This window comes from Pongo abelii, chromosome 11 (genome assembly GCF_028885655.2).
Source record: "Pongo abelii isolate AG06213 chromosome 11, NHGRI_mPonAbe1-v2.0_pri, whole genome shotgun sequence".
Classification (NCBI taxonomy): domain Eukaryota; kingdom Metazoa; phylum Chordata; class Mammalia; order Primates; family Hominidae; genus Pongo; species Pongo abelii.
Window position 1 is genome coordinate 72,140,579 of NC_071996.2, and position 26,859 is coordinate 72,167,437.

The 26,859-nt window shown below is 39.7% G+C and overlaps 1 protein-coding gene across 31 annotated transcripts in view; it reads left to right on the top strand.

The window, feature by feature from the left end:
* The window catches only part of PPIG (peptidylprolyl isomerase G), a 53,351-nt gene that overhangs the window by 186 nt on the left and 26,306 nt on the right, over positions 1-26,859 (top strand). Inside the window, exons 2-10 of one of the 31 annotated variants that reach the window (XM_063712859.1) lie at positions 2,445-2,585; positions 9,345-9,437; positions 17,335-17,435; positions 19,001-19,054; positions 19,386-19,462; positions 19,547-19,621; positions 21,415-21,522; positions 22,481-22,525; positions 24,065-24,152. In XM_063712859.1, the coding sequence (XP_063568929.1) occupies positions 19,402-19,462; positions 19,547-19,621; positions 21,415-21,522; positions 22,481-22,525; positions 24,065-24,152 (377 nt within the window). In that variant the 5' untranslated portion in view covers positions 2,445-2,585; positions 9,345-9,437; positions 17,335-17,435; positions 19,001-19,054; positions 19,386-19,401. Of the gene's footprint in view, positions 1-52; positions 378-2,444; positions 2,586-9,344; positions 9,438-13,516; positions 13,619-17,334; positions 17,436-19,000; positions 19,055-19,324; positions 19,463-19,546; positions 19,622-21,414; positions 21,523-22,480; positions 22,526-24,064; positions 24,153-26,859 lie in introns of those variants that run through there. The other 30 variants (XM_063712860.1, XM_063712849.1, XM_063712861.1 and 27 more) reach the window with 30 other exon arrangements.

Here is a 26,859-nt window from a genome sequence, read left to right on the forward strand (position 1 = left end):
GCGTCATTTCAGCAGTCCCTGCGTAGGAAAGCGGGAAGGGCCTGGGAAGAGGGGCGGAGCCGGCGCGGCTGACCGGGTTGGGTTAACCGTCTTTCCCTCGAGGTATCGGGGCTGCTTGGGCCCAGAGGAGGTCCCTGAGGACCGCAGCAGTGCCTTTGCCGCTGTTGCAGTAGGAGAAGGCTTGCCGTCGAGCCCCGGGGCCTGGGAACGGTCCTTCCTCTGCCAGCCCCCGCCCTCCCCACTCAGGCGCACACCTCCCTCACTGACGCATTTTGCCGCACAAGCTGTAACATGGCGGCAGCGACTGCGGCCTGAACTCTAGGGAGCCGGGTTGATTTTTAAAGCTTCGAAATCCTAAGACTGAGCACTGTTGCGGGGTAGGTGGCGGGACTGGTGGGGAAGGGGGAGACAGCCTGACGTCCTGTCAGGCTAGGGTTGGAGAGTGACGGGCGAAGAGCCTGAATCACAAGGGATTAAAATTGAAGACTAGCTTTCCTCCTCTTTGGACCTTTTCCTCTCACAGCACAGTAGCTGTCGTGCAGTTAAGTGGCAGAGGCCACTTTGTTAAGCATTTTTCTAAAACTCAAGTCCAGGGTCTTGAGCTCTCGCGAAGTTCTCCCGTGTTTCGGAGGAGCTGTGAGCTGCGCAGGCCTTTTAGGAGGAGATAATTACTCTTTAGGAGGAAGATGATGATTTCGGAGCTCAGTATGCCTGAAGGGGAAGTATGCTAATTTGGCTCTTGGGTAGTCTTTTTTTTTGAGACGGAGTCTCGCTCTGTCGCCTAGGCTGGAGTGCAGTGGCGCGATCTTGGCTCACTGCAACCTCCGCCTCCCGGGTTCAAGTGATTCTTCTGCCTCAGCCTCCCAAGTAGCTGGGACTACAGGCACGTGCCACCATGCCCGGCTAATTTTTTGTGTTTTTAGTAGAGACGGGTTTTCACCGTGTTAGCCAGGATGGTCGATCTCCTGACCTCGTGATCCGCCCACCTCGGCCTCCCAAAGTGCTGGGATTACAGGCGAGAGCCACCGCGCCCGGCCAGCTCATGTTTAGTCTTAAGGAGCAAAGTCTAGATGTGCTGGCAAGGAGTATGCACAATCGTTTTGGAAATTCTATAAAAGCACCATTTTGTGCATTGATTTTAATTTCTTCCCACGATAGCCCTTTCTGTGTGTAACCAACATTTTGTAGTAGTGAACACAAATACAAAAGTATTTGCTTTTATAGTTTGGTACTAACATAGTTGTCCAAAGAACAATTAGATGTTTTAGAAATTAGGGGGGGCCTGATATTAACTTTCAGTAGCTAAAACCAGGAAAACAGAGAGTGAGTGTGTGTGTGTGTCGGTTACACACACGTTTTTGTCTTTGTGTATTCCCATTTGGTAACAGGATGGCCGGTAGTTGCTACTTCGTAACAATGACGGGTTGGGGGGTGAACATTTTATAAATTTTGAAATCGTGCTATAAAATCCAGAAAAGATACATTTAGAATGGCTGCTTCTCTCCTGTTTTTAATATGTCCTGAAAATTTACCCGTTTTAGCATTCCCCTTTTTTTTACATTAACCAATTGGGACGGAATTATTTCTGTAACAAATTACATGGTTCTGTGTCTTAAACAAGAGTTCATTGTACATTGTTTGACTATTTCTTTATGATTCAGAATTATTGATGCTCTGAGATCCTATAGGGTCTTGTAGTAGGTTTCTGCGCATTTGAATTGTTGGTTTCCTTTTTAAGGCTTTTCTCTTCTCTGCAGGCAGTTGTCAGGGTTGCCTTCCCCCGCTGTCAGGAGTGTATAAGTATGTAAACTTCTTAGGTTAGAAAAATTTGGACTTTCTGGCCCAATCATCTTTCTGAGCTTCAGTTTCTTCACCTACCTGCAAAATGACATTTTGATCTCCACCTTCCATCAACTATGGACTTGAAAATTAAATACTCAGCTTTGTTAAAATTGTGCGTGAAATTGGCTTTCATTAACTCAGTGGTTCCTTTATGGGTGGAGAGTGTTCATTACATTTATTTTTAACCATATAGTCGATTTACTGTGGTGCTTGTTATTGTGGTCTTGCAGTATTGGTGACTTCTACATAGTTCTGATATTTTGCCTTAAATTAGATTTTCTGTGAGGCAGCATCCTCTTTATACAAAGGGAAAGTGGAAGCCATTCATAATCAAGTACTTCTGTTAGGACACTATCTGGGGTTAATTCTTTAAATAGTAGTTGCCCCTTTTAGTTAGGCTTTTTTCCTTCTTATTAGTTTATAAATAGAGTATTTAAACATAATTATAACATATTGTCTATTTTTAGAATCCCAGTGTACTAAGATGTCATGAAGGAATACATAGATAATTAATGCAAGTGACCTGAAGAGTTTGTTGCAAGTCTTTCTGTTGCATTGTGGCATTGCATGCTTTTTGCTTTTATTTATTTATTTTTTTTCAGACAGAGTCTTGTTCTTTCGCCCAGGCTGGAGTGCAGTGGCATGATCTCAGCTCCCTGCAACCTCCACCTCCTGAACTCAAGCGATTCTCGTGCCTCAGCCTCCCTAGTAGCTGGGAGTACAGGCGCCCACCAACACACCGGGTAATTTTTATATTTTTAGTAGAGAAGGGGTTTCACCATGTTGGCTATGTTGGTCTCAAATTCCTGACCTCAAGTAATCCATCCACCTCCGCCTCCCAAAGTGCTGGGATTCAGGCGTGAGCCACTGTGCATTGTGCCCAGCCTGCCTTTTGTGGTTTTTTTGAGACAGAGTCTCGCTCTCTTGCCCAGACTGGAGTGCAGTGGCCTGATCTCGCTCACTGCAACCTCCACCTCCCAGGTTCAATCGATTCTTCTGCCTCAGCCTCCTGAGTAGCTGGGATTACAGGCATGTGCCACCACACCCAGCTAATTTTTGTATTTTTTATAGAGATGGGGTTTCACCATGTTGGTTAGGCTGGTCCCAAACTCCTGACCTCATGATCTGCCCGCCTTGGCCTCCCAAAGTGCTGGTATTACAGGCGTGAGCCACCGTGCCCAGCCCTTTTTGCTTTTAATGTTAGGACTAAACTTCAATTTTCATGTTGCTTAAGTGTCAGTGATTTTCCCTGGTTTAATGCATAAATGGTCACCATAAGAACTCGGTATTTTTATTTCTGTAGGGCAAAACTTGCATCTAGAAATTTACTACAGACAGTATTCAGAGAAAACTGCTGTTATTGGGAGTTTGTACTTCTAGCAGCAGACAAGAAAACTTTTGAACTTTGTTTTAGAATAATGGCTTAAAATGATCACACACTTACTGAAATTTGATTATATAACACTTATAAATATAAACATCAATCTTTTGTATTAAAATGATTATTTTAAAAACATGAATGATGGCCGGGGGTGGTGGCTCACGCCTGTAATCCCAGCACTTTGGGAGGCCGAGGCGGGTGGATCACCTGAGGTCGGGAGTTCCAGACCAGCCTCACCAACATGGAGAAACCCCGTCTCTGCGTCTGTACTTAGAATACAAAAATTAGCTGGGTATTGGTGGCGCATGCCTGTAATCCCAACTACTCGGGAGGCTGAGGCAGGAGAATCGCTTGAACCCAGGAGGTGGAGGTTGCAGTGAGTCAAGATCGCGCCATTGCACTCCAGCCTGGGAAACGAGCAAAACTCCATCTCAAAAAATTGAAAATAAAAATAAAAACATGAATGATTCCTTAACTCGTTTTAAAAATGAATGGAAGCGTATTTGTGTGTGCGTGTGTATATACTAAGCTCTTGTTAATTATTGTGTACATTTTAGCTTGAGGTTTATTTATAATTAAACCATTGAATCATGGTTATATGGTGAAAAGTAATATTAAGCCATTTTGTGGAATATTTGTGAGTAAACTAGTTTTTACCATGAAGTTGTAGAAAGTACTAAATCAGAACTTTTGCTTTTTTCCATTTGTGAACTTGAGCCACTCATTTCATCTCTTTTGTCCTCTTGTTCTTGATCTATAAAATCAGAAGATTGGATCAGGTTATGTCTTAGAGTTCCTTGAAACTCCAAATGTTCTTATTTTTTTACGTAGGAATTACTGGATTGAATGATGGGGTTAGAACTGTATGTATATATGTATATATCTTTGAAAACTGGGGGTAAATTTTTTTTCTTTTTTGTTTTTGGTTTTGGTAAATTTATTATTATAAGAACTTAGATAAAGCCGAGTGTGGTGGCTCACGCCTGTAATCCCAACACTTTGGGAGGCCGAGGTGGGTGGATCACCTGAGGTCGGGAGCTCAAGACCAGCCTGAGGAACATGAAGAAACCCTGTCTCTACTAAAAATACAAATTTAGCCGGGCATGGTGGCGCATGCCTGTAATCCCAGCTACTCGGAGGCTGAGGCAGGAGAATCACTTGAACCCAGGAGGCGGAAGTTGCGGTGAGCCAAGATCGCGCCATTGTACTTCAGCCAGGGCACAAGAACGAAACTCCCTCTCAAAAACAAACAAAAAAAAATTTAGATAATTGCAAGTACAACATTAAGAGTATTAGCTGTGAGTTCCCAGTTAGTATTTGCTTTTGTAGTTTGGTACTGACATAGATGTATTATATTTTTATGTCTCTCAGATAGTATATATAGTAAGTGCATAATATCCTTATTTAACACTGAATTAGGCAACGTTATGGGTTATCTCTGTAAGTTTTCTAGAGGATTTAAGAATTTCAGAAGTGTCTATACACTGTTAATCATGTTGCTACCAGTGCAGTGGTTTGCCATCAGGGTGGTTTGTGTCCATCAGAAACATCAGTGGAAGGGACATTATATGAAATAGCATAATTGTCTTTCCTGACACCTCAGAATGTTAGCTTGTTTCTACTTTATTCATTAGCAACTTGGTATTTGTAAATATACTCAAATGTTTTTGATGCGGTGCATTTTCGTTTCTCATTTGATCTATATGAACTACATTAAGAGTAGGCTAAAGAGGCTGGTAGGAATATTAAATTACTTTCCTTGAAAGTAATATTAAAGATCTCCTATAGTTTTAATTAATTTAACTTACATGATTTCACTTAAGAGATGGAAATCTTATATATAAATTGTCTCCTGTTTCATCAAATTTAGCAGATAAGAATAATCCTTTCTTTTTTGTTGTAAACTGAAGTGGATTCTGGTTTTGGTTTTTTTTTTTTGAGGGGGGTTGTTTTTTTGGGAAACAAAACACTTCCTAGTAGATCTAGGGAATGGGTTCTGTTTCAGTTGTGGAGGAGGCAGAGAGGATGATTACTGGTGGTAGGTTCTGGGAGAATTTACTGACTACAGATATATGTTAGCAATATCCCCATTTAAGAAGCAAGCAGTCCGGACGCAGTGGCCCATGCCTGTAATCCCAAGACTTTGGGAGGCTGAGGCAGGCGGATCATCTGCGATTGGGAGTTTGAGACCAGTCTGACCAACATGGAGAAACCCTGTCTCTACTAAAAATACAAAATTAGCCGGGTGTGCTGGCGCATTCCTGTAATCCCAGGTACTCGGGAGGCTGAGGCAGGAGAATCTCTTGAACCTGGGAGGCAGAAGTTGTGGTGAGCTGAGATTGCACCATTGCACTCCAGCCTGGGCAACAAGAGCGAAACTCTGTCTCAACAACAATGACAACAACCAAAAAAAAAAAAAAGAAAAGAAAAAAGAAGCAAGCAGTAGATGTTTAAGAGGATAGGCACTGGATTATAATAGAGTCTAGTTCTGTTCATGCCTTAATTAACATTCTTTTTATTTGATAACATCACTGTGTTTGGTGTTGAAGATACAAAGATTTCGAATTGGTAGAGTTTATGATAAGAGAGTAACATTTAACAAGGGAGGATCATTTAAACCTTAGAAAGTCAGGGCCTGGAGCAGTGGCTCACGCCTGTAATCCCAGCACTTTGGGAGGCCGAGGCAGGCGGATCACCAGGTCAGGAGATCGAGACCATCCTGGCTAACACGGTGAAACCCCATCTCTACTAAAAAAATACAAAAAATTAGCCGGGCGTGGTGGTGGGTGCCTGTAGTCCCAGCTACGCGGGAGGCTGAGGCAGAAGAATAGCGTGAACCCGGGAGGCAGAGCTTGCAGTGAGCCGAGGTCGCGCCACTGCACTCCAGCCTGGGCAACAGAGCGAGACTCCCTCTCAGAAAAACAAACAAACAAACAAACAGACCTTAGGGAGTCAGCGTGAAGTTCGCTAACTAATTATCTGGCTAATTTGCATCTTAAAGGACACACGGGAATCAGTGAGGAGAATCCTAGGGGGCAGAGACTTGTTTGGCATCTTAATCGTTAAAAATAATTTACCCAGACTAGGCAATATATCTACAAAAAAATTTTTAAAAATTAGCTGGAGGTGGTGGCTCACGCCTCTAGTCCCAGCTACTCGGGAGGCTGAGGTAGGAGGATTGTTTGAGCCACTGCATTCCAGGCTGCGGTGAGCTGTGATCTTACTTACCACTCCAGCCTGAGCGGCATAGCGAGACCCTGTCTCTAAAAATAGAAAGAATTTACTTTCTATTCTTTCTAGATTAGAAACTCGGTGCTATGCTGACTTCCTCATAATGTGTGAAACTTCCAAATAACTTTTAAATATAATAAAGTTACCATATGCCTACTTATAAATGCCATGTCCGCTAGTTTATATTTTAATAATTAGTTGCCTATATTTTTGTCCTGTTTTTCATTTAGTCATGTTATTTTATGATTAATATGGAAAATAGTTTATGTATGAAACTTCAAGAATAAATTTTTTTACATATAAACTGGTTACCTCTTACTGATATTTTTATGAAATGTGTTTGTTGCAGAAGTTTATAAATGACAGCACTTCATGATATTTTTAAATTGTATTACCTTATTATTGAAATACAAAAGTGACTATATTGTTGATAAATATTAAAAATAACATTTAAGCACCTGCATAGAAAAAACGAATATAATAAAAGTATTAAAAGCTATAGCTAAGTTTTAGAATTTTGTGCATTTTGTATGATTAATTTTTTTCAGTGAGCTTATTAGCTTTATTGCTTATCTTATTAAAAATGTGTTTTCATTATGATGAAAAAAGTAGATTCAGTATATTATACTTAAATTTCTGAAGGAGTCAAGCAGGTGAGGTAAGTACATGAGATCAAGTAGACAGTAAATTTTAACAGCTAATAAGCAATAGCTAGAACTAGGTCAAACTAGAACATATATATGTCATCTATTGGGAGCAGACTATGCTGATTGCTGTGTAGAAATGGGGCACAGTGCCAGATATGGTGATTTTTTTTTTTTTTTCAAGAAAAATTTGTCTGGATTTTAGCTGTAGTTCATACTAAACAAATTTGCAGCAAACAGATCACCCACAGACTACTACTACACTGAAAATTTTGATTATATTCTATTATTTTTAGGCAATTCATGATTTTTTTTTTTTTTTTTTTTTTTTTTGACAAGAGTCTCACTCTGTTGGCCAGGCTGGAGTGTAGTGGCATGATGACTGCTCACTGCAGCCTCAACTTCCTGGGCTCAAATGATCCTCCCACCACAGCCTCCCAAGTAGCTGGGACCACAGGCCTGTGTCATCACACCCAGCTAATTGTCATTTTTTTTTAATAGAGATGGGGTCTTGCTATTGCCCAGGCTGGTCATGGATATTTTATTTAAAATTGTAAGGGCTTAATTTTCCCCTGAATCGTATTTTTGGTGTCTCCTAGCATTATGTTTTCTCTTTACTTTTACTTGAAAAAAAATGAAAAATTGACCAGATGCTTGTCTTACTGCATCTGGTTTCAGATGTCTTTTTTCTTTTTTTTTTTTTTTGAGATGGAGTCTCGCTCTGTCACCCAGGCTGGAACTCAGTGGCGCGAACTCTGCTCACTGCAAGCTCCACCTCCCGGATTCACGCCATTCTCCTGCCTCAGCCTCCTGAGTAGCTGGGACTACAGGCGCCCACCACCACGCCCAGCTAATTTTTTGTATTTTTAGTGGAGACAGGGTTTCATCATGTTAGCCAGGGTGGTCTCGATCTCCTGGCCTCGTGATCCGCACGCCTCGGCCTCCCAAAGTGCTGGGATTATAGGCGTGAGCCACCGTGCCTGGCTCAGATTTCTTTTTTCTAATAGAGATGGGTTCTCATTATGTTGACCAGGCTGGTCTTGAACTCCTGGGCTCAAGTGATCCTCCTGCCTTCGCCCCTCAAAGTGCTGGGATTACAGGCGTGAACCACCGTGATTTCAGATATTATTTAATAATCCAGGAAATCATAGAGGAAATAAAATATCCTGTTTCTGATTAGTAATTAGTAACTTTTTATAATGATTAGTAATTAGTAGCATTTCAGTAATGTTAGGGACACAGCATGTGAGCCATCTTTTGTTGTCACCATTGTTCTTCATTAGCTACTAATATTAAAACATTTACATATTCAAGGGATTTGTGTAGTAATTTTAATAGTAATTTGCTGCCTTTCATCTTTCTTGCATTTGAGGCATATGTGATTTGTCATTTCAGGAAAACTAATTTTAATCAATTTCTATGAAAAGTGTATCCTTGAGTGATAGACTCTGAATACATCTTATAGCCATTTCTAAACATGTACATTATAATGTTAGAAGAGTGTGTATGTGTATATGTGTGTGTGTGTATATATATATATCAGGAATTTTATCTTTATGATAGCAGTACATTTATTATTTATTTATTTTATTTATTTTATTTATTTATTTATTTTTTTGAGACAGAGTCTTGCTCTTGTCGTCCAGGGTGGAGTGCAGTGGCACAATCTCAGCTCACTGCAACCTCTGCCTCCCGGGCTCAAGTGATTCTCCTGCCTCAGCCTCCAGAGTAACTGGGATTACAGGCACCCACCACCATGCCCGGCTATTTTTTTGTATTTTTAGTAGAGATGGGGTTTCACCACATTGGTCAGGCTGGTCTTGAACTCATGACCTCAGGTGATCCACCTGCCTTGGCCTCCCAAAGTAGCAGTACATTTATTAAAGAAAACTAGAAAAAAGTAGTGAGGCAAAAGCCCTCTCCAGTGTCACAAACACACACAATAATGATTTATTTCCTTTCACTCTTTTTTTTTTCTTCTTGTAAGTCTTTGCCTGAGCTTGAGGGTCGGGAGTAGTTTACACAACCATAATTATATTGCATATGCTGCTTTATATCTTTTTTTTTTTTTTTTTTTTGAGACGGAGTCTCGCTCTGTCGCCCAGGCTGGAGTGCAGTGGCGTGATCTCGGCTCACTGCAAGCTCCACCTCCCGGGTTCACGCCATTCTCCTGCCTCAGCCTCCAGGTGGGACTACAGGTACCTGCCACTATGCCTGGCTAATTTTTTTTTTTTTTGTATTTTTAGTAGAGACGGGGTTTCACCATGTCAGCCAGGATGCTGTCGATCTCCTGACCTTGTGATCCGCTGCCTCGGCCTCTCAAAGTGCTGGGATTACAGGTGTGAGCCACCACGCCCGGCCCACTGTTTTATATCTTGATTATTTTTCCAAATTATTAATCTTCGTAAGCATTGCTTTAATTATTGTTGAACCAGAGAGAATTTCACTTTTTTGTGATATTATGATAGGTTGCTTTTGATTATATGTTGCTAAAAAGAGCACCAGGATAGCCAACTTTATACCTGAAGGCTTTCTGAATTTAGAGTAGTTCCTCATAATAGCTTTCCAACAGTTGAATTTTACTGGTTGAAAGTATAAACACTTATGAATTTCTCGTATTCTTAAGTTTCAAAGGAGTTGTATATGATCACTAGTAGTAGTATAAATTCCTGTTTCTCTCCATTTGTACATGTGTTGAGAGTTATTCTTTTAAAAGATCTTTGCTGTTGGTAGGCAAAAAAAAAAAAAAAAACACATTTTATTCCTACTTTTTAAAAAATAATTGTTTCCTGATTATGAAATTGAAGAAAAATTGGAAAACAGAAATACATTAAAAATTACCCTTAAACCCATGGCCCACACATGATGATTGTTAACATTATGGTGTAAATCCTGTCTTTTTAATGTGCTTACTGATATGTGTGAAATTGGGATTTTATAGTCTATATTGTTTACTAACTTGCTTTTTTTAACCTGGTATGAATATTTTGTCATTCATGAACAATCTGGTAATTTTTCTTCTTCAGTTTTACTCTTTCTTTTCTTTCTTTTTTTTTTTTTTTTGAGACAGGGTCTCTGTCACCCAGGCTGGAGTGCAGTGGCACAATCTCGGCTCACTGCAATCTCCACCTCCTGGGTTTAAGAGAATCTCCTGTCCCAGCCTCCCAAGTAGCTGGAATTACAGGTGCACATCACTACGCCCAGCTAATTTTTTTGTATTTTTAGTGGAGACGGAGTTTCACCATGTTGGGCTGGCTAGTCTTGAACTCCTGACCTCAAGTGATGCCTTGGCCTCCCAAAGTGCTGGGACTACAGGCGTGAACCACCATGCCTGGCAGTTTTATTTTATTTTATTTTATTTTGAGATGGAGTCTCACTCTGTTGCCCAAGCTGGAGTGCAGTGGCATGATCTCAGCTCACTACAACCTCCGCCTCCTGGGTTCAAGCGATTCTCCTGCCTCAGCCTCCTGAGTAGCTGGGATTACAGGTGCCCACCACCTCATGCAGCTAATTTTTGTATTTTTAGTAGAGATGGAGTTTGCCATGTTGGCCAGGCTGGTCTCGAACTCTTGACCTCAGGTGGTCCACCCGCCTCAGAGTGCTGGGATTATAGGTGTGAGCCACTGCGCCTGGCCTATTCATTTTTATAGTAAGTTTTTTCAGTGTCTTAAAAGTTACCCTTTTCTTAATTTTTAATTTTTGTGGGTACATAGTAGGTATATTTATGGGTTACGTGAGATATTTTGATACAGGCATGCAATGCATAATGATCACATTAGACTGAATGGAGTATCCGTCTTCTCAAGCATTTATCCTTTTTGTTACAAAGAATCCAGTTATATTCTTTATTTTTAAATATACAATTAAATTTTTTTTGAGTATCGTTAGTCACCCCATTGTGCCAGCAAACACTAGATTTTATTTATTCTTAACTGTTTTTTTGCACCCATTAACCATCCTCACTTCCAGCCCCCATTACTCTCTCAAGTGTCTAGTAACCATCTCTCTACTCTCTTATCTCCAAGAGTTCAATTGTTTAAATTTTTAGCTCCCACAAATAAGTGAGAACATGTGAAGTTTGTCCTTCTGTGCCTGGCTTATTTTACTTACTATGACCTTCCAGTTCCATCCATGTTGTTACAAATGACAGGATCTTATTCTTTTTAATGGTTAAATAGTACTCCGTTGTGTATATGTATCACAGTTTTTTGTTTTGTTTTGTTTTTTGTTTTTGAGACTGAGTTTCGCTCTTGTTGCCCAGGCTGGAGTGCAGTGGCGCGATCTTGGCTCACTGCAAGCTCCACCTCACGGGTTCAAGCGATTCTCCTGCCTCAGCCTTCCCGAGTAGCTGGGATTACAGGCATGTGCCACTACGCCTGGCTAATTTTGTATTTTTAGTAGAGGTGGGATTTCTCCATGTTGGTCAGGCTGGTCTTGAACTCCTGACCTCAGATGATCCACCCGCCTCGGCCTCCCAAAGTGCTGGGATTACAGGCATGAGCCACTGCGCCCGGCCTTTTTGTTTGTTTGTTTTTTTGAGACAGAGTCTCACTCTTTCCCAGGCTGGAGTGCAGTGGCGCGATCTTGGCTCACTGCAACCTCTGTCTGCCCCCTGGGTTGCAGAAATTTTCCTGCCTCAGCCTCCCAGGTAGCTGGGATTACAGGCACACGCCACCACGCCCTGTGAATTTTTGTATTTTTAGTAGAGATGGGGTTTCACCATGTTGGCCAGGCTGGTCTGGAACTCCTGACCTCAAGTGATCCCCCTGCCACAGCCTCCCAAAGTGCTGGGATTACAGGCGTGAGCCTTCGCACCTGGCCGAAAATTGTGTTTTGAGTGGCCTAAACCCCTAGATCCCAGGGAAACTTTGGCCTTAGGGAAAAGCAGATGGTGCCAGAGGTAATGCCAGCAGAAAGCTCACCTCACCTCCTTCAGACTGCTCAGTGAGGCAGGAAAGCGGATAACTTTCTTGTGACACTCAGCAGCCTGAAGGGCCTCACTCCCCATGAAACCTAAAGAAAATTGAAAACTTGAAGGCTCCAGGAGTCACCTAACACAGCAGTCGCCCAACAGTGTCTGCCTTTGGAACCACCCAACCAGCACTAATATCTCTCCTGGTCCATTTTTTTTTTCTGAGATGGAGTCTTACTCTGTTGCCCAGGCCCGGAGTGTTGTGGCACAATCTCAGCTCACTGCAACCTCTGCTTCCCGGGTTTAAGCGATTCTCCTGCCTCAGCCTCCTGAGAGTAGCTGGGACTACAGGCATGCGCCATTATGCTCAGCTCACTTTTGTGTTTTTAGTAGAGACAGGATTTCACCATGTTGGCCAGGGTGGTCTTGAACTCCTGACGTCAGGTAATCTGCCCACTTTCGCCTCCCAAAGTGCTGAGATTACAGGTGGGAGCCACCACACCCAGCCCACATATTCTTTATCTGGTAATCTGTTGATAGATACTTAAGTTATTTCCAAATCTTGGATATTGTGAATAGTGCTGCAATAAACATAGGAGTGAAGATATCTCCTCGATATATGATTTCCTTTCTTTTGAGTATATACCTAGGAGTGGGATGTGTTATAATAATTTTTAATAGATAATATATTCATGTGGTATAAAATTGAAAATATGAGGTTATAAAGTGAAAAATCTTAGCCCTCTTTTCCAGTTACCCATTTTCTGTCTCCCTAGATGCCTGTTTGTTAAGCAAATACATACTTGTAAAATTTAATTTAATTTTGTTTTTGGAGATGGTCTGAGGCTGGAGTGCAGTGATGCTACCATGGCTCACTGCAGCCTCAAAATCCTGGGCTGAAAGAGTCCTCCCACCTGATCCTCTTGAGTAGCTAGGACTACAGGTGCACGCCGCCATGCCTGGCCCCACTTTCGTTTTTCTCTCTTTTTTCTTTTTTTCTTTTTTTTTTTGAGACAGAGTCTCACTCTGTCACCCAGGCTGGAGTGCAGTGGTGCAGTTTTGGCTCACCACAACCTCCGCATCCTGAGTTCAAGCAATTCTGTGCCTCAACCTCCCGAGTAGCTGGGACTACAGGCGTGCGCCACCACACCCAGCTAATTATTTATATTTTTAGTAAAGACACAGTTTCGCCATGTTGGCCAGGCTGCTCTCAAACTCCTGATCTCAGGTGATCCACCTTCCTTGACCTCCCAAAGTGCTGGGATTACAAGCATGAGCCACCACGCCCAGCTCTCTCTCCTTTTAAAAATATGCAAAGACAGTATATCATACACACTTCTGTACCTTGCTTGTTTGTTTGTTTGAAATAGAAACAAAGTTCTCCCTGTGTTTCCCAGGCTGGTGTTTCAATCCTCCTGCCTCAGCCTTCCTAAGTGCTGGGATTATAAGCATGAGCCACCATGCCTGGGCAACCTTTTTTTTTTTTTTTTTTTTTTTTTGATACAGGGTCCCACTCTGTCGCCCAACCTGGAGTGCCATGGCACAATCTCAGCTCACTGCAACCTCTGCATCCTGGGCCCAAATGATCCTCCTGCCTCAGCCTCCCAGGTAGCTGGAACTACAGGCACACACCACTATGCCCAGCTAATTTTTATATTTTCTGTAGAGACGATTTTTCCATGTTGCCCAGGCTGGTCTCAAACTCCTGGACTCAAGCAGTCCACCTGTCTCAGCCTTCTAAAGTGTAAGCCACCACATCTAGCCTTTTATTTTCTTTTTCTTTTTTTTTTGGAGAGGTAGTCTTGCTCTGTCGCCCGGGCTGGAGTGCAGTGGTGCGGTCTTGGCCCACTGCAAGCTCTGCCTCCCGAGTTCACGCCTTTCTCCTGCCTCAGCCTCTCAAGTAGCTGGGACTACAGGCACCCGCCACCACGCCCAGCTAATTTTTTTGTATTTTTAGTGGAGACGGGGTTTCACTGTGTTAGCCAGGATGGTCTCAATCTCCTGACCTCATGATCCACCCAAAGCGGCCTCCCAAAGTGTTGGGATTACAGGCGTGAGCCACTGCGCCCGGCTAATTTTCTTTTTCATTTAACAAAATAATTTAACATTTACAGATTTTAGGAAATAGTTCTCCCTATCTTGGAGACAGCAGTACATGAACAGATTCCTCATTCTTTCTAATAGCTTTGTACTTTCTACAGGTATACAATGGTATACCTGATTTATATTTATTAAATTTTGTATTATATATCAAATTATATATACATTTATTAAAGTATAAATACAGGTTTATATTTATATAACCTATCCCTCCTTGATGGACATTTAGGTTTACAGCCTTTTACTACTACAAATTATGGTACATTGAATAACCTTGCACATATCTTATTTTGCAAATGTGTAAGGATGTACATAAAGTAAATTCCTAGAAGTGGAATTACTGAGTCAGAGTCTTAAATGCATTTGTAATATGGATATTTGTTGTCAAATTGGCAATCAAGTAGGTCTATCAGTTTATCCCTTTACCAGCAGCAACAATGAATGAGGTCATTTTTTATTTTTGTCAATCCAATTGGTGAAAAAATGTTACCTTTGTAATTTTAATATGTAAGATTATGATTTCTCATAGATAGTATTTCATTTCATGGGGGTATTTTTTAAGTAATTCTTACTAGTGTACAATTATCTTTTTTCGTGTGGCATTTAACACATCTTTTTCATGTTATTTTTAAAAGCTTATTTTCTTAGGCAGTCCATCACAAACTAATTTACTTAACTATTGTGTTAGACATTTAAGTTGTTTGTGCTTACTGTTATTTAAAAAAAAAAAAACCCAAGGACTATTTTATTTTAAATGGTTGCCTTTACAGATATTCCAGTATATAGACTTAGTAAAATGTTAAAAGATACAATGAATATGAATATATTCAAGATTCTTGGTCTGTAATGCCAAATTTCTTATCAAAATTGCTGGTGCCTTTTATGTTTTTTTTGTTATTTCACTTATTGTGAATTCTCTGCTCATATACCCTTAGGTGTCCTTTGAGCTTTAATTTGACAGACGGACAGTGAAAGGTTTTGGTTGTCACAGTGACTGATATTTAATAGGGCAAGGGTTGCTTAAGGTTCTGCAGTGAGTTGGATAGCCCTACTCAATGAATTGCCCTAGTGCCCCCATTCCTAAGCACTGCTTAAGAAAATTAATATTCTCAGCAACTATGACAATGTATTTTCCCGAATTTTTTTCTTTTTAATTTCACATAGACAAATAGAAATAATAATTTTTTTCATAAGTTCAAATCTGTTTATCTCCATTATTTACTTCATTAGTGAATCTAAAAAGCTGTTTCATATCCAGGGTTCAGGTAAATATTCGCAAGTACTTTTCTTAGTTTCTATTTTGTGGGAGGTACACATTTTGTGAGAGGAAAAAAAAAAATTTTTTTTTTTTTTTGAAACGGGGTCTCACTCTGTCACCCAGGCTGGAGTACAGTGGCTTGATCTTGGCTCACTGCAACCTCCACCTTCCTGGCTCAAGTGATCCTCCCACCTCAGCATCTCCAGTAGCTGGGACTACAGGCATGTGCCACCATGCCTGTCTAATTTTTGTATTTTTTGTGGAGACAGGGTTTTGCCATGTTGCCCAAGCTGGTCTCGAACTGCTGGACTTAAGCAATCTGCCTGCTTCAGCCTCCCAAAGTGCCAGGATTACAGGTGTGAGCCACTGCTCCTGGCCTCCTAAGCTCTTTAAATGTTAAACAGCAGCACTAGTTGAGTACCTCTTATCCAAAATGCTTTGGACCATATTATTGTGGATTTCTGATTTTTTCAGATTTTGGAATGTTTGCAATATACTTACCAGTTGAACCTTCCAATTCTGAAAATCCAAAATGCTCCAATGAGCATTTCCTTTGGGTGTCTTTTTGGCACTCAAAAAATTTCAGATTTGGGGTTTTCAGATTTAGGATACTCAATCATGATGTAGTAATCATGACAGTGAGACACTTTAAAAATGTCATTGAAAAACAAAAACAAAAATAAGAAAAAAGAAAAGAATATATAATTGAAGATTTAAATTACATGCTTACCTGAGTTTCTTTCATAAGTCTGTTGTATAAAACCTAGGAAATGCAAAAACTTAAATAAAAATCACCTATAACTCATTTACTTAGAGATAGACTCAGTATTTTCATTCATTTTCTATTTTGTTTTACTGTGCAGATACATTTTAAACTTTTATCAATTTTAAGTTGAAAAACTAATACATGAACATATTCTTATTGCAAAAATTCAAACCTTATACGTAAAGCTGAAGGACCCCAGTGACTTCCATTCCTAGACTCAGTCCCTTTTGCAGAGATTCTGTGAGGAGTTTGGTATATATAGTATTCTCAAGATCTCTCTTTGTAGAAATAGGGTATTATTTTATGGTGTTAAAAGAAATACTTATGTACAATTTACTTTTTTGTTTCTTTTGAACTAAACAGTAGGTTTCTTGGCTTGTGTTACAATGAAACTGCCATATAGTATTAAATAGCGTTTTATACCGTAATTTGTTCAGTTTCTCACCTATTGTAAGATATTTTGAGTGTTTCCATTTTTTGTTGTTACTGCAATTTTGCATTCTCACTTATGCCTATCCTCTCACATTTATTCATTCATTTAATAAATACTGATTTCTTGTCATATGCCAAGCACTGTTTGAGCAGTAAGAATTGAGAAGAGAATAAGACTGAAAATTCAGGTTTATCACATCATGGAACTTATATTCTAGTGAGAGAAGATGGATATAAAAATTGAATACCAATTAGCAATAAATGCTTGGAAGAAAAATAAAGCAGAATAAGAGGATGTAAAGTGTTAGGAGGATGAGAGCTCCTTTCTTGAATACAGTAGACTAGGAATGGGCCTCTATAAGAAGGTGATACTTGAGCAACAAGTGGATGAACCATGTGAAGATGGTTTGAGAGCATTCCAGGTGGAGGGAACAGCAAATGTAAAGGACCTGATGAAAGAGTAGGCTGTTGGGTGGCAGGGGGAGCAAGCAGGATACCAATGTAGCTGAAATAAAGTTGAGGAAAGTGTTAGAAGATGTTAGGAAATGAAAGTTGAGGAAAATGCCTAGAGGTGAACAGGAGCTAAAATATTTAGAGCCGTATAATTGAAATTACAGTAGCCACAAGTCACATGTGCTTTTTGAGCACTTGAAATGTGGCTAGTCTAAATTGAGATATGCTTCAAGGATAAAATATACACTGAATTTCCAAAGACTTGTACCAAAGAAAAAAAATCTCAGTAACATTTTTGTTTATTATATTTTGAAGTGGTAATAGTTTGGACATACAAGTTGAACATCACTAATCTGAAAATCTGAGGTCCAAAATGTAAACTTTCTGAGCATCACAATTGAAAATTTCACACATAAGTAAGTACTTAATACAAACTTTGTTTCATGCACAAAATTATTTTTTAAATTGTATAAAATTACACATACAATTCAGGCTATATCCATAAAGTATGTTTGAAATATAAATGAATTTTGTGTTTAAAGTGTGTCCCATCCCCAGGATATCTCGTGTATGCAAATATTCCAAAATTCAAAAAAAAATCTGAAACACTTCTGGTCCCAAGCATTTCCTATAAAGGATATTCAATCTGTACATACTGAGTTAAATAGAATATATTGAAATTAGCCTGTTTTTTGTTTGATTGTTTGAGACTGAGTCTAACTCTGTCCCCCAGGCTGGAGTGCAGTGGTGCAGTCTTGGCTCACTGCAACCTCTACTTCCTGGGCTCAAGCAATTCTCCTGCCTCAGCCTCCTGAGTAGCTGGAATTACAGGCACCCGCCACCACAGCCGGCTAGTTTTTGTATTTTTAATAGAGATAAAGTTTCACTATGTTGGTCAGGCTTGTCTTGAACTCCTGACCCTGATCCGCCCGCCTCAGCCCCACAAAGTGCTGGGATTACAGGCGTGAGCCACTGCACCCGGCCCAAAATTAGCCTGTTTTTGTTTGTCAAAATGTGGCTACTGAAAAATTTTATACCCGGGTGGCTCATGTTTTTATTGAGCAGTGCTGGTCTAGAGCCTTAAAATCCATGCTAAAACTTTTCAGATGAATGGTAAGACAGTTTTAGGCAGGGGAAGGATATGATAAGGTTTGCGTTTTAAAAGAATCATTCCACTCTGGCTATTTTGTGGAGAAGAGGCAGTACAGAATTAGGAGTAAAAGAAGAGAAACCAGTTAGGAGGCTGTTGGAATAGCGTAGATAAGAAATGATAATGGTAAAGGTAATGAGAACTTTTGGGATAATTTTTGAAGCTAGAGCCAAATTACCTTCCTAATGGTTTGGATAATGAGGTATGAGGGAAAGTGGAACTGAAGATGACCCCCAGATTTTCAGCCTCAGCAGCTGGCTTGGAGAATGATAATGTTTACTGAGTATTCAAGGGAATGGAGGTAGAAGAATAAAGAGTTTTGTCTTAGATATATTAATTATTTTTAATAAAGTAAATTTTTATTGAAATAGGACATAGCATACATAGCATATGAAACTGTCATTTTTAGAGTCCATCATTTTGGATACTGTTTACACTTAGTGTCTTTGTTTCTTCTACGCTTTACCTTACCCTATCATCTTCCACCAAGTATTACGATTCAGCATTTTAAGTCCTTAAAATAAATGCCTTATCAAAATAATGTCTGTTAAATAATAGCTTTCTGTTATGGAAATAAAGCTGTTACACAGAGTATCTCTTTGGTATTTTTTGTGTCTATACTAAAATATCAGTAAAGGCTGTTGCTCATAATCAGAAAGTACCCTCATATGTAAAACTGAATGTTGTGCTTTTACTCAAAATGTGAATCTACCACATATACTATTTAACAATACCATACTGTTGTTAAAATACCCCACTTTTTCTTCTTATATGATTTTTGCTTCTTAAAAATCTCACATTTTAATCAGAACTCTCATTTTTGTTTTCTAGGAGCACAGGGATCAGTTGTCCTTGTTTTTTTTTTGGTCTTTTCTTCATTTGAAGGTAATCTGCTTATTGAGTTCACTAATCATACAGAGTAAATACAATTTTCTGTTTGAGCTATTAATCTGTATTCCAGTTGATAAATAGAAAGTTAGTTACATAATAATGGTTAAGGCTTAACTTTCAAGTCTTTTCTAATTGCTTCACAAAATGCAATCTAATCTCTAAAAAGAAAGCACTAATAATCCATGTGATTTACCTCATAGAAATAAATACCAAAATAAATTCAAACTATATTTCTAATTTTGTTTCACATAATTTTTTTTCCAGAAATTTGTGAAAGATCTTTGCTATTTTAGTCTGCTTGTCTGAAACTGTATTTTACTCACAGATTAAGTATTGGAGCCATGGGAATAAAGGTTCAACGTCCTCGATGTTTTTTTGACATTGCCATTAACAATCAACCTGGTAAGAATATTAGTTGACATTTATAAATGGGTGTTTAATATTTTAAATTAGTAAAGAAGTTTAACCAACTACCTTCTTTTTCAGCTGGAAGAGTTGTCTTTGAATTGTTTTCTGATGTGTGCCCCAAAACATGCGAGAACTTTCGTTGTCTTTGTACAGGTTTGTTCACATTTTCAACTGCCGTAATAGTAGTCTCAGTTGACTATGGCTTGCTTGCTTGCTTGCTTGTTTTTTTTTGTTTTTTTTTTGTTTTGTTTTTTTTTTTTAAAAAAAGAGACAGGATCTTGCAACGTTGTCCAACTGGACTAGAACTCCTGGGCTCATCAATCCTTACACATAAGCGTCCTCAGCTGGGATACAGGTGTGAGCTACCACACCTGGCATAGCTTGCTTTAATTTTTTATTTACTCTATTTTAGATTTCTCCACGCATATTACTTCTTTTCTCTTAACATGAAGATTACACAGCAGTGACTAGGGCGTGAAAGTAATTCTTAGAAATATTATGGCTGGGTGGCCAGGTGCGGTGGCTCATGCCTGTAATCCCAGCACTCTGGGAGGCCGGGGGTGGGGGGAGGGGAGGTGGATCACGAGGTCAGGAGTTCGAGACGAGCCTGGCCAAGATGGTGAAACCCCGTCTCTACTAAAAATACAAATTAGCCAAATGTGGTGGCTTACACCTGTAGTCCCAGCTACTTGGGAGGCTGAGGCAGGAGAATCGCTTGAACCCGAGAGGCAGAGATTGCGGTGAGCCAGGATCGTGCCATTGCACTCCAGCCTGAGCTACAAGAGCGAGACTCCATCTAAAAAAAAAAAAAAAGAAATATTATGGCTGGGCATGGTGGCTCACACCTGTAATCCCAGCACTTGGGGAGGCCAAGGTGGGTGGATCACTTGAGGTCAGGAGTTCAAGACAGTCCTGGCCAACATGGTGAAACCACGTCTCTACTAAAAGTGCAAATAATTGGCCAGGCGTGGTGGCTCACGCCTGTAATCGCAGCACTTTGGAAGGCCAAGGCATGCAGATCACCTGATGTCAGGAGCTTGAGACCAGCCCGGCAAACATAGTGAAACCTCATCTCTACTGAAAATACAAAAATTAGCCAGGCGTGGTAGTGGGTGCCTGTAATCCCAGCTACTTGGGAGGCTGAGGCAGGAGAATCACTTGAACCCTAGATGGAGGTTGCAGTGAGCTGAGATCACGCCATTGCTCTCCAGCCTGGGCAACAAGAGTGAAACTCCGTCTCAAAAAAATAAATAACAAAAAATCAGCTGGGCATGGTGGTGTGCGCCTGTAGTCCCATCTTCTCTGGAGGCTGAGGTGGGAGATTCGCTTGAGCCTAGGAGGCAGAGGTGGCAGTGAGCCAAGATCACTCCACTGCACTCCAGCCTGGGCGACAAGAATGAGACCCTGTCTCAATTAAAAAAATAGAGGCCAAGTGTGGTGGCCCATGCCTGTAATCCCAGCAGTTTGGGAGGCCGAGGTGGGTGGATCACTTGAGGTCAGGAACTTTGAGACCAGCCTGGCCAACATGGTGAAATTCGGTCTCTACTAAAAAGAAATTAGCTGGGTGTGGTGGCAGGTGCCTGTAATCCCAGCCACTCAGGAGGTTGAGGCAGGAGAATCACTTGAACCCAGGAGGCGGAGGTTGCAGTGAGCCAAGATCGTGCCACCGCACTGTAGCCTAGGTGACAGAACTAGACTTTGTCTCAAAAAAAACCCAAAACCAAATGTTAGTTGTAATGGTATATTATTTGAGAGTGATTTCTACATTCTCCAGAAATACGTGGGTGATTTTTTAAATGAATTTTTTAAAAAAATTCCTGAAAGGAATGAAAATATGATTTTTTTTAAGTCTGCAAGGTTCAAGAGGGGTATATTTTACATTTATTTTGCTTTCATACTACTTTGATTTCCTTTCTATTAAATGTCCTAATTTTTTATCTCTATAGGTGAAAAGGGGACCGGGAAATCAACTCAGAAACCATTACATTATAAGAGTTGTCTCTTTCACAGAGTTGTCAAGGATTTTATGGTTCAAGGTGGTGACTTCAGTGAAGGTGAGACTTGGAAAAATCATGTATTATTTTATGTTAAATATCACAGATCTCAGAGTTAGACAAGTCCCTAGAAGTTTTAGTCCAATGTTCTTGTCACTCTCACTCCAATTAATCTTTGGTCAATTAGAAGTACTCATAGAAATATGTGAAAGAAGGAAGCTCATAGGCTGGGCACGGTGGCTCACGCCTGTAATCCCAGCACTTTGGGAGGCCGAGGCGGGCGGATCATGAGGTCAGTAGTTCGAGACCAGCCTGGCCAACATGGTGAAACCCTGCCTCTACTAAAAATACAAAAATTTGCCGGGCATGATGGCGTGTGCCTGTAGTCCCACCTACTCGAGAGGCTGAGGCAGGAGAATGGCTTGAACCCGAAAGGTGGAGGTTGCGGTGAGCTGAGACTGCACCACTGCACTCCGGCCTGAATGACAGAACAAGACTCTGTCTCAAAAAAAAAAAAAAAAAAGTAGAAGGAAGCTCATAGAAAATAATTTTGCCTTTGACACATGAATTTCAGAAATAGGTTTCTGGATACAAAACAGAACTGCATTCATCTCAGTAATCTGTCAAGTGTATCTGTTTGATTTTGTCACAAGTGGTAATCCTTACTACAATAAAATTTTTACTTTTTTATTGTAAAAATATCAAAACTATAGTTTTAAAAAAGTTAGAAAAAATGTTAACCTGTTGCAAGACCTGCATAATCGTAATTAGAATCTGAAAGTTCTTTTTTTAAATATATTTTAATAGTCTTCATCACATTCTTACTATCATAGCATAGGGGAAAGAAAGTAATTTGGGAGCTTGTCGTTATTGACATTAATATCTTTTATGATTTGCTGCAATCTTCGAATATTGTTAATTCAAAATTATTTAAAAATCTACTTTACAAGAAGTATTTTGTTTAGGTATCACCTTTGAGGAGCTTACTGAGTTATAAGAGTATGTTTTTCATTTTTAGGAAATGGACGAGGAGGGGAATCTATCTATGGAGGATTTTTTGAAGGTAAAAATGTTTACATTTATATTATGTTTTAAATACTTTGTCTTTTATTCTATTTTATTCTCTATGGAATCAATAACATTATTCATTAAAGGGTATACTAATGTCTAGCTGCCTTCAACTAATCTGAAGGTTAATTTTCTGGTTAAAAAAAATTGCTTTTTATAAAGATGGGGGTTTTTTCTTCTTAGGATATTTTTACAGCATGATTTGAAAGGGTTTCAATGATCTGTACTTAATTCTTAGAATTTTAATGTTAGAATAGGAACTTCCGTAGGTCAATCTTAACTTTTATTAAAGGAGATTCAGCAATATTTCTTACAACATCCAAATTTTAGGTCATTTTTTCTATGAACATTTTTAAAAATATCTTAGATATTCTAAAATTTGACTATAATATTTTCCAAAAATTTAAGTTTTCTTGCTGGAATTTTTTTGTTGATATGAAGACCATTTGGAAAACTATAAGCATATTTAATGTGGAAATAATTTAATATTTTTCATCTTTCACTTTTGACATTTAGTGAAATTTTGTTAAAAATTCTACATGATTTGTTCTTAATATTCTAACCCAAGATTGGAAAACAAATTCCTCCTTTTGCGGTAAGTGATGCTATGTCAGAGGTTAAGTTAATGAGTCCAGACTAAATAATACTATGTGTGCCTTTGTGTGCTCAGAAATGAAACAGATGAAATGTAAAAGAATCTAATCTGGACTCTCTCACTTTTTTTTTTAAGAGATGGGATCTCACTGTGTTGCCCAGGCTGGAATGCAGTGGCTTTTCATGGGTGTGATCATAGTGCACTTTAGGTTCAAGCTCCTGAGCTCCAGTGATCCTCCTGCTTCAACCTCCTGAGTAGCTAGGACTATAGCCACATACCACTGTGCTCAGCTGTTTCTTGCTTTTTAAAGATAGTTTCATTTTTTTATTTAAATAAAGTGGTGTTATCTTTTCCAAAAATTGTGAAGGACAAATATAAATGGAAAGGAAGGGGATTGAGATAATATTTGGGTTTTATAAGCAAATAATAGAAAATTAATAATATTTGAATCTTAAAAGGATGAGAGGGGAGGCCGGGCACGGTGGCTCACGCCTGTAATCCCAGCACTTTGGGAGGCCGAGGCGGGTGGATCACGAGGTCAGGAAATTGAGACCATCCTGGCTAACACAGTGAAACCCCGTCTCTACTAAAAATACAAAAATTAGCTGGGCGTGGTGACGGGCGCCTGTAGTCCCAGCTACTCGGGAGGCTGAGGCAGGAGAATGGGGTGAACCCGGGAGGCGGAGCTTACAGTGAGCCGAGATTGCGCCACTGCACTCCAGCCTAGGCGACAGAGCGAGACTCCGTCTCAAAAAAAAAAAACAAAAGGTGAGAGGGGAAATTGACTCATATTTGATTCTCTTCTTTCATAACCTAACTTTGTTATCTAAGTAAGTTTTGTATGGCACTAAATAATACATCAGATATGAATAGAAGTGAAAATGAAATTTGTTTGGAGGTTATACCTATAATGTAACTGAAAACTTTACTTCTGTATAGACGAGAGTTTCGCTGTTAAACACAACAAAGAATTTCTCTTGTCAATGGCCAACAGAGGGAAGGATACAAATGGTTCACAGTTCTTCATGTAAGTATTTATTATCTGATCATTTAAAACATCCCATTTTTGGGCCGGGCACGGTGGCTCATGCCTGTAATCCCAGCACTTTGGGAGGCTGAGGCGGGCGGATCACGAGGTCAGGAGATCGAGACCATCCTGGCTAACACGGTGAAACCCCGTCTCTACTAAAAAATACAAAAAAATTAGCTGGGCGTGGTGTCAGACGCCTGTAGTCCCAGCTACTCGGGAGGCTGATGCAGGAGAATGGCATGAACCCGGGAGGGGGAGCTTACAGTGAGCTGAGATTGCGCCACTGCACTCCAACCTGGGTGACAGAGTGAGATTCTGTCTCAAAAAAAAAAAAAAAAAACCCCATTTTTGGTCTGTCATTTCTCTGTGTGCCTGCCATTGATTACTAATAAATAGGAGAGGAATCTATGAGGGAGGGAATTGTTGAAGGAAGGGGAACAAATAATTGATTTTTTTGTTGTGTTTTTTTTGTTGTTGTTTTTGAGACAAGGTCTTGCTCTGTCACCCAGGCGAGTGCAGTGGTGCAATCATGGCTCACCACAGCCTTGACCTCCCTGGCTCAAGCAGTCCTCCCCACCTCAGCCTTTCGAGTAGATGGGACTACAGGTGTGTGCCACCACACCTGGCTTATTTTTTAATTTTTTTGTAGAGACGGGGTCTCCCTGTGTTGCCCAGGCTGGACTCCAGGCTGGGATTACACATGTGAGCTATGGCACCTGGCCAAAATTGTTGAAGAGGGAAAATTGTTATAGAAGGAAAGTTAAATTGTTCTGCTAATGTTTTGAAATAATGGAGGCTTGTCAAGAGAACACAGGAGCCAGGTTAAAGGTTTCCCACTAACCAAATTTGGATAATTTGAGCATCAAAATAAATAACAGTAATATCAGTTTATGGTCAAATAGGAACCAGGAGTCTACACTGATATAAATAAATGATTAAATAATGAAAGAGAAGGGAAGCTGTTCCCTTATTAGAATGTCAACTAATAAATTTAAAAGGAATGGTGGAGTTAGAAAAGTCACCATTTTGTAATCATCACAGTAATGACTGAGGCAAGAATCTTCTATTGATGCTAAATTTAGAGGGGTGATTTCAGTGAGAAACTAGATGTTTACACAGAGTATTTCTCCGTAAATTAATTACAAAGAATAAAATGCAGTCAGTTCTCACTATTCATAGATTCTGTATTTGTGAATTCACCTTCTCGCTAAAATTTATTTGTAACCTCCAAATGCTAAGGATTTCCAATTCCAACTACAAAAAAAAATTGTAACCAGGCCTGTTGTCAGTAATGCCTATTTTTTAAATCCTGTCTTACGGGTATAGGTTTGTTCTGTTCAGTAGCCTTGAAATCTCTTGGTCTGTGAGGAATTTAATCTGTCAGCACCATGTGGATTATTCTGTCATTTCCCTATTCTGTATTTGTTAACTGTTCAACAGTGAGAAATCTGGTGCCTGATTATCTTCAACATTTCTGTTCTTTATTGATTCCTAGAATGAACAGTTGCCATCCCATACTGCTGTAAAGAAGGACCAACTAACTAGAGTTCACTATTTCTTTATCCTTATTTTTGTTTTTAGACTGAGTGTAGGTAAACACCAAGTTTAAAAGTGACTTAAATTAGTTCTTTTTTGGTTTGGCTTTGTGATTCACTCAAAATGTGTTAGGTTTGTTCCTTTCTGGTTATATTTCATTTTGTTCTCCTTCCTACGTAGTTTTGATATTTTTTTGCATTTTTTTAAGTTTATGAAATAGTAACATTTCCAAAGTCAAAACAAAAAGAATACTGTGAAGTGTCTCTCCCACCCAACCCTTCCACTCCATTCCCATTTCCTTGTTTTTTCACCCCAGTTCCATCTATCCATGTTAATAATCAACCTAATTTCCAGTTTATCTTCCTGTTTTTCTGTTTGTAAACATAAGCAAATACATGTATACATTTTCTCACTTTCCCTTTCTTACACCGTAGATGGCATACCATGTATACTGTTTCACTCTTCACTTAACAGTATATCCTTAAAACACTCCATAACAGTTTATAGAGATCATTCTTATTCTTTTTTGCAGCTGCGTAGTACTCTATTGTTTGGGTATACCATAGTTTATTCAACCACTTGCACATAATGTGGATCTCTGATTTTCTTTTTAAACAAAACAACTTATGGCTGGGTGCAGTGGCTCATGCCTGTAATCCCAGCACTTTGGGAAGCCGAGGCGGGTGGATCACTTGAAGTTAGGTGTTCGAGACCAGCCTGGCCAACATGGTGAAACCCAGTCTCTACTAAAATACAAAAATTAGCTGGGTGTGGTTGCGGGCGCCTGTAATCCCAGCCACTCGGGAGGCTGAGGCAGGAAGGTGGAGGTTGCAGTGAGCCAGGGTCGTGCCACTACACTCCAGCCTGGGCTACAGAGCAAGACCCCATCTCAGAAACAAACAAATAAAACAACTTATAATTACCTCTTCATTGTAAAAAAAAAAAAAAGAAAACACAGATAAGACACACACACACAAAAATCTCATCCCCAGAGCATCTTTCTGTGCATTAAAAATGTTTGTAGAGTGTTGTTCTATAGTCAACTTTTGGCTATAATGTAAATCTCTGCACATCACTAAATATTAGCTTTTTAATGGCTACATGTTAATCTCTTGCTTGAAAGTATATACATTATTAATCTTATTTTGGAACATTTGGTTTGCTTCCT